We start from the raw sequence: 8,578 nt of genomic DNA, 5'->3' as shown, positions 1-8,578 counted from the left end.
AAAAAATATATATATATATATATATATGTATATATATATATATATATATATATATATATATATATATATATATATATATATATATATATATATATATATATATATATATATATATATATATATATATATATATATATATATATATATATATATATATATATATATATATATATATATATATATATAGGACAGATTTCAACCACGGACAAAAGGCACCATTCAAAACACTCCGGGGTGGCAAAGGTCTTCATGTAGGTCTTCCCTGAGTTTATCTGTAGTAGTAGCACCACACACATGTGAGAGTGCATCAGCAGGAGTATCTTCTTTACCTGGGCAGCACACAATATGGTTTTTGATTTTGCTAGCAGATTTAGGGTCGAACATGAACCTCACACAGAGCTGATCTGTAATAAGGTTAAAGTGATGTCCAACAAGATAGTGTTTCCACTTTCCACGGGCTTTTACTAAGGCATATGCTTCTTTCTCTTCAGGAGATTGTTTCTGTTCACTATTAGAAAGAGTATGAGAGAAAAATACTACTGGACGACCATTCTGAGATAGTGTAGCAGTTATAGCATGGCCTGAAGCATCGGTTTCCATAGTGAAAGGAGACGTAGGGTCAATAGCTTTTACCACCGAATCCGCAATATCTTTAAGTTCTCAAAAGCTAGTGTGGCATCAGTAGACAGAGTAAATCCGTCAGCATGCAAGAGAGGATGGATCTTTTCAGAAAAATTAAGTATCCAACGGGAGTAATGTGCAAGCATCCCCATTGATCTCTGTAAGGAAGCAGTATCCTTAGGGAGTAAAAGATTTAACATTGAATGAAGGCGCTCTGGGTATGGTCTGATCACTCCCTCTTTTACAAGTACCCAAGAAGAATTATGGCTTATAAAATCACATGTCATCCCTGGCGATAGGGGTGATAGAATACTTCCCACGTATTCCTTGCGTGTCATAGAAGGCGACTAAAAGGGGAGGGAGCTGGGGGCTGGAAATCCTCCCCTCTCGTTTTTTTTTTTAATTTTCCAAAAGAAGGAACAGAGAAGGGGGCTAGATGAGGGTATTCCCCAAAAGGCCCAGTCCTCTGTTCTTCACGGTACCTCGCTAACGCGGGAAATGGCAAATAGTTTGAAATATATATATATATATATATATATATATATATATATATATATATATATATATATATATATATATATATATATACATTATTTATTCTCGTCGCCACCCCGCCACACATGAAATGACACCCCCTCCCCTTGCATGCGTGCGAGGTAGCGCTAGGAAAAGACAACAAAGGCCACATTCGTTCACACTCAGTCTCTAGCTGTCATGTATAATGCACCGAAACCGCAGCTCCCTTTCCACATGCAGGACCCACAAACTTTCCATGGTTTACAGCAGACGCTTCACATGCCCTAGTTCAATCCACTGATTGCACGTCGACCCCGGTATACCACAGAGTTCCAATCCACTTTATTCCTTACACGCCTTTCACCCTCCTGCATGTTCAGGCCCCGATCGCACAAAATCTTTTCACTCCATCCTTCCACCTCCAATTTGGTCTCCCACTTCTCCTCGTTCCCTCCACCTCTGACACATTTATCCTCTTTCTCAATCTTTCCTCATTCATTCTCTCCATGTGACCAAACCATTTTAGTTCATCCTCTTCTGCTCTCTCAACCACACTCTTTTTATTACCACACATCTCTCTTACCCTTTCATCACTTACTCGATCAAACCACCTCGCACCACATATTGTGGTCAAACATCTCATTTCCAAAACATCCATCTCCTCCGCACAACTCTATCTATAGCCCACGCTTCGCTACCATATAACATTGTTGGAACCACTATTCCTTCAAGCATACCCATTTTTGCTCTCCGAGATAATGTTCTCGACTTCTACACATTCTTCAAAGCTCCCAGAACTTTCGCTCACCCCCCCCCCCCCCCACCGTGTGACTCACTTCCGCTTCCATGGTTCCATTCGCTGCCAAATCCACTCCCAGATATCTAAAACACTTCACTTCCTCCAGTTTTTCTCCATTCAGACTTACCTCCTAATTAATTTCTCCCTCAACTCTACTGTACCTAATATATATATATATATATATATATATATATATATATATATATATATATATATATATATATCCCTGGGGATAGGGGAGAAAGAATACTTCCCACGTATTCCCTGCGTGTCGTAGAAGGCGACTAAAAGGGGAGGGAGCGGGGGGCTGGAAATCCTCCCCTCTCAATTTTTTTCTTTTTTTTTTTTTTCCAAAAGAAGGAACAGAGAAGGGGGCTAGGTGAGGATATTCCCTCAATGGTCCAGTTCTCTGTTCTTAACGCTACCTCGCTAACGCGGGAAATGGCGAATAGTTTGAAAAAAAAAAAAAAAAAAATATATATATATATATATATATATATATATATATATATATATATATATATATATATGTATAAAACACCTTACTTCCTCCAGTTTTTCTCCATTCAAACTTACCTCCCAATTGACTTGACCCTCAACCCTACTGTACCTAATTACCTTGCTCTTATTCACATTTACCCTTAACTTTCTTCTTTCACACACTTTACCAAACTCAGTCACCAGCTTCTGCAGTTTCTCACATGAATCAGCCACCAGCGCTGTATCATTAGCGAACAACTGACTCACTTCCCAAGCTCTCTCATCCCCAACAGACTTTGTACTTGCCCCTCTTTCCAAAACTCTTGCATTCACCTCCCTAACAACCCCATCCATAAACAAATTAAACAACCATGGAGACATCACACACCCCTGCCGCAAACCTACATTCACTGAGAACCAATCACTTTCCTCTCTTCCTACACGAACACATGCCTTATATATATATATATATATATATATATATATATATATATATATATATATATATATATATATATATATATATATTGTTAAATAGAGAGAGAGAGAGAGAGAGAGAGAGAGAGAGAGAGAGAGAGAGAGAGAGAGAGAGAGAGAGAGAGAGAGAGAGAGAGAGAGAGAGAGAGAGAGAGAGAGAGAGAGAGAGAGAGAGATGAAAATATTATTCAAACTCGAGATATTCTGAAGTATTCTTTTTTATTTTGAAAAATCAACATAGTTAACAGCTGAGATACATATGTTATTATTAATTGCTAAATTGTTGAACTGTAGGATAGTCCTATACACATGACTGATTCTACATGTGGCCTCTAGTATAGTTCTTTGCACAGTCCACATGTGGTCTGTAGAACAGACCTGTACATAGTCCACTGTGGCCTGTAGAACGGACCTCTACACTCCACTGTGGCCTGTAGAACAGACCTGTACACAGTCCAAAGTGGCCTGTAGAACATACCTGTACACAGTCCACATGTGACCTGTAGAACAGACCTGTACACTCCACTGTGGCCTGTAGAACAGACCTGTACACAGTCCACTGTGGCTGTAGAACAGACCTGTACAGAGTCCACTGTGTCCCGTAGAACAGACCTGTACACAGTCCACATGTGACTTGTAGAACAGACCTGTACACTCCACTGTGGCCTATAGAACAGACCTGTACACAGTCCACTGTGGCCTGTAGAACAGACCTGTACACAGTCCACTGCGGCCTGTAGAACAGACCTGTACCCTGTCTATATGTGACCTGTAGAACAGACCTGTACACAGTCCACATGTGAGCTGTAGAACAGACCTGTGCACAGTCCACATGTTGCCTGTAGAACAGACCTGTACACAGTCCACTGTGGCCTGTAGAATAGACCTGTACACAGTCCACATGTGACCTGTAGAACAGACCTGTGCACAATCTACATGTGACCTGTAGATCAGACTTGTACACTCCACTCTGGCCTGTAGAACAGACCTGTACACAGTCCACTGTGGCCTGTAGAACAGACCTGTACACAGTCAACATGTGAACTGTAGAACAGACCTGTACACAGTCCACATGTGACGTGTAGAACAGACCTGTACACTCCACTGTGGCCTATAGAACAGACCTGTACACAGTCCACTGTGGCCTGTAGAACAGATCTGTACACAGTCCACATGTGACCCGTAGAACAGACCTGTACACTCCACTGTGGCCATTAGAACAGACCTGCACACAGTCCACTGTGGTCTGTAGAATAGACCTATACACAGTCCACTTTGGCCTGTAGAACAGACCTGTAACAGTCCACATTTGACTTGTAGAACAGACCTGTACACAGACCACATGTGACCTGTAGAACAGACCTGTACACAGTCCACATGTGGCCTGTAGAACAGACCTGTACACAGTCCACATGTGGCCTGTAGAACGGACCTGTACACAGTCCACATGTGAGCTGTAGAACAGACCTGTGCACAGTCCACTGTGGCCTATAGAGCAGACCTGTACACAGTCCACATGTGGCCTGTAAAACAGTACCTGTACACAGTCCACATGTGACTTGTAGAACAGATCTGTACACTCCACTGTGGCCTATAGAACAGACCTGTACACAGTCCACTGTGGCCTGTAGAACAGATCTGTACACAGTCCACATGTGACCTGTAGAACAGACCTGTACACTCCACTGTGGCCATTAGAACAGACCTGTACACAGTCCACTGTGGTCTGTAGAATAGACCTATACACAGTCCACTTTGGCCTGTAGAACAGACCTGTAACAGTCCACATTTGACTTGTAGAACAGACCTGTACACAGACCACATGTGACCTGTAGAGCAGACCTGTACACAGACCACATGTGGCCTGTAGAACAGACCTGTACACAGTCCACATGTGGCCTGTAGAACGGACCTGTACACAGTCCACATGTGAGCTGTAGAACAGACCTGTACACTCCACTGTGGCCATTAGAACAGACCTGTACACAGTCCACTGTGGTCTGTAGAATAGACCTATACACAGTCCACTTTGGCCTGTAGAACAGACCTGTAACAGTCCACATTTGACTTGTAGAACAGACCTGTACACAGACCACATGTGACCTGTAGAACAGACCTGTACACAGTCCACATGTGGCCTGTAGAAGAGACCTGTACACAGTCCACATGTGGCCTGTAGAACTGACCTGTACACAGTCCACATGTGGCCTGTAGAACAGACCTGTACACAGTCTACTGTGGGCTGTAGAACAGACCTGTACACTCTACTGTGGTCTGTAGAACAGATCTGTACACAGTCCACATGTGGCCTGTAGAACAGACCTGTACACAGTCTACTGCGGTCTGTAGAACAGACCTGTACACAGTCCACATGTGGTCTGTAGAACAGACCTGTACACAGTCTACTGTGGTCTGTAGAACAGACCTGTACACAGTCCACATGTGGCCTGTAGAACAGATCTGTACACAGTCCACATGTGGCCTGTAGAACAGACCTGTACACAGTCCACATGTGGCCTGTAGAACAGACCTGTACACAGTCTACTGTGGTCTGTAGAACAGACCTGTACACAGTCTACTGTGGTCTGTAGAACAGACCTGTACACAGTCTACTGTGGTCTGTAGAACAGACCTGTACACAGTCTACTGTGGTCTGTAGAACAGACCTGTACACAGTCCACATGTGGCCTGTAGAACAGATCCGTACACAGTCCACATGTGGCCTGTAGAACAGACCTGTACACAGTCTACTGTGGTCTGTAGAACAGATCTGTACACAGTCCACATGTGGCCTGTAGAACAGATCTGTACACAGTCCACATGTGGCCTGTAGAACAGACCTGTACACAGTCTACTGTGGTCTGTAGAACAGATCTGTACACAGTCCACATGTGGCCTGTAGAACAGATCTGTACACAGTCCACATGTGGCCTGTAGAACAGACCTGTACACAGTCCACATGTGGTCTGTAGAAGAGATCCGTACATAATCTACGAGTGGATTCTAGAACGGATTTGTAAACAGAACACATGCGGTATATATATATATACAGTCCTCCTGTACAGAGTTCATGTATGGTCTGTGCATTAGCCCTGTACGTGTATACATTTGGATAGATTAGTTGTATATCAAGAAATGTTAATGTTGAAGTATACTGGATGGAAATGTTAAAATAATTATGGTGATACACATTACTCAAGGATGTTCACCACAAACCTAACTCTACCTATGATGTTTCGTAATGCAGCATAAATCCGTCGTAGACATTGGAACCATCGGAATGGAAGGTTATCTTCAAATGATGACTGTCTGTCATAACGCTACTTGGAAGTGATGACCCACATAATTTGCCACTGAAAAGTAAGATATGAAATCTATCAAATGACAACTGTAATGAAGCGAACACAGAGTAACAGACCAAGCAATGCTCATACAAACGCATCTATGTAACACACACACACACACACACACACACACACACACACATACAAGGGTATAAACAAATACAGACAACCAAACTTTAACCATGGTACTCTAGTTGATAGGTGGTTGAACACAAGGGCCACTGAATGATCTATGAAACTCTTCGAGGAGTTGTTCTCTGCGCAAGTCAAACCCAACTGTTTCTAAAACAGTTACAACGTCTTGTTGGCTGGACGACGATATGTTTCCTTAACAGAATCAACAAGTCCACCTCTCAGAGAGTTACGACGGAGTGGCAATACTGTGATGGTTGTGTGTGTAATAACGTCTATGTAGTAACTGAGGCTCCGTACACTCCTGATGTTTAGGTAATATGTAGACCTCCAACCACCACCGCCTCCTTTATGTTATCCATTACATACCAGAAAAATGCAACCATTTTGTGGATCTCATTTTCACTCACTCTCCCTAAGTTTTCAACACAGTCCGCTACAACATGATAGTCATTGTATTATAAATACCCGCGCACATCCACGCAACATATCGCCACTCCACCAGTAATACCCGCGCACATCCACGCAACATATCGCCACTCCACCAGTAATACCCGCGCACATCCACGCAACATATCGCCACTCCACCAGTCAGCCTCAATCACCGTCCGTCTAGACTGGAGACAGTAATGTTATCCACCCGGCTATCCACACTTGTCAGAACTGTTAGTCGAGTAAATGAAAATACACTCGCTTTTAACTCTGCCTCGTGGATCTCCATGGGTTTGTGTCTAAGTTCAACAACTTTGTAGCAAGTCTTTGCCGAACTCATGCAACGAATTCAAGCAGCAACTGACTTTTGGATTCTTTCGAAGCTGTTTGTGAAAGGACACCAATATGGTAAGAGCAGAAGACAGATTTCAATGAATGAACTTTTACATGTAATGTTAATCGTGGATCTAAAATGATATCTTTATCAACTCTAATCTCAAACGTAATTTTGGTTTTGATTTCGCATTGTTGTTGAAGTGAATGAAGTCTTTGCTTTATACTTTTTTGCTTTTTTCATGAAAGCGTTCCACGAATCTAAACAAAACGATGTTAACAAACGTACACAACTCTAACTAGTAAGTCATTCCACATTAACATTCCTGTTGAAAAGATAAAGTACTTCGCTTCAATGGAGGCAACATGTTTTTTCTCTAGTTTATGATTATTTTCAAAAATGAAATCAGATGAACGAATCTTTAAGTAGATCTTGAGATCAATATTATGTTAACTATTGATAAGTTGAATGCGTTCGTTGCACACACATGTTAACCTTCACATTGCTAAGGTTGACAGACTACGTCGTTGGGTCGACTCTCGTTGGGTTTGTTTGTCAGTCTGCACTCCCACTGATTGCTGCCTTCTGTACTCACTCCATTCTGTCTATGTATTTGTACAAGTAGGTGACCAAAGTTGAGGAAGCAAACTGAACTTGAATTTGATATCCTTACTGTAAGTCTAAGAATCTTTTCACCCATTTTCACTGTTTTTGTTCACTGCTTGGCTTCACATTACCTGATATCTTTACATCGAAATTTTTTCTTCATTTACCTTTTGTCGTTCAAGAAATTTCATACTTTAATTTGCCTTTTCATTCTTACTACGTAAAGCAAAACGTTGCAATTATCGACATTAACATTCATTAGTCACATATACGCCGAGACGATCAATTTGTTTATGTAGGTTTGATGATGCGCATGTCCGTTTTCTGTCGTAGTTTAATATTGTCTGCGAACCTCAATATTTTCTTTTTACATGAACTTGGTTTGTTTGATGGTACCGATCCTTTCGGAAAATCATTGTTGGAGACGGAGGATGTTGTGACGGATGATTGTTGAGGGTGTTGTGACGGATGATTGTTGAGGGTGTTGTGACGGATGATTGTTGAGGTTCTGAGGGAAGATTGAGGGTGTTGTGACGGATGATTGTTAAAGGTGTTGTGATGGATGATTGTTTAGAGATTGTTAAAGGTGTTGTGATGGATGATTGTTTAGAATTTTGTGACACATGATTGTTGAGGGTGCTTGACGGATGATTATTAAGGTTCTGAGGGATGATTGTTGAGGGTGTTGTGACGGATGATTGTTGAGGGTGTTCTGACGGTTGATTGCTAATGGTGTTGTGACAGATGATTGTTGAAGGTATTGTGGCGGATGATTGTTGAGGGTATTTTGACGGATGATTGCTAATGGTGTTGTGACGGATAATTGTTGAGGGTGTT

General features: G+C 41.8%; 1 protein-coding gene across 2 annotated transcripts; it reads right to left on the bottom strand.

The window, feature by feature from the left end:
- Positions 1-3,095: 3,095 nt before the first annotated feature.
- LOC139756247 (uncharacterized) lies at positions 3,096-4,512 on the bottom strand. 2 transcript variants are annotated; one of them, XM_071675434.1, is made up of 3 exons: positions 4,395-4,512; positions 4,018-4,360; positions 3,096-3,985 (listed from the first exon to the last, which is right to left on the bottom strand). In XM_071675434.1, exons 2-3 carry the CDS (start codon positions 4,340-4,342, stop codon positions 3,213-3,215), a joined length of 1,098 nt encoding a protein of 365 aa, XP_071531535.1. In that variant the 5' UTR covers positions 4,343-4,360; positions 4,395-4,512; the 3' UTR covers positions 3,096-3,212. The 2 variants fall into 2 exon arrangements, with proteins under 2 accessions (XP_071531535.1, XP_071531543.1); XM_071675442.1 differs by lacking the exon at positions 4,395-4,512 and having other exon boundaries at positions 3,096-3,438; positions 3,573-3,985; positions 4,018-4,354.
- Positions 4,513-8,578: the final 4,066 nt, after the last annotated feature.

The sequence above is a fragment of the Panulirus ornatus genome, chromosome 2, assembly GCF_036320965.1.
Source record: "Panulirus ornatus isolate Po-2019 chromosome 2, ASM3632096v1, whole genome shotgun sequence".
In the NCBI taxonomy this organism is placed as follows: Eukaryota; Metazoa; Arthropoda; class Malacostraca; order Decapoda; family Palinuridae; genus Panulirus; species Panulirus ornatus.
Note: the sequence above shows the minus strand (reverse complement) of the source record. Positions and strands in the feature narration are given on the sequence as shown.

Excerpts from the sequence above, each read along its gene's own strand:
- LOC139756247 (XM_071675434.1), bottom strand. The coding sequence starts at position 4,342 with ATGTGGACTGTGTACAGGTCCGTTCTACAGGCCACATGTGGACTGTGT. Across the intron at positions 3,986-4,017 it reads CCACAGTGGACTGTGTACAG|GTCTGTTCTACACGTCACAT; the intron begins GTCTGTTCTATA and ends TGGAGTGTACAG.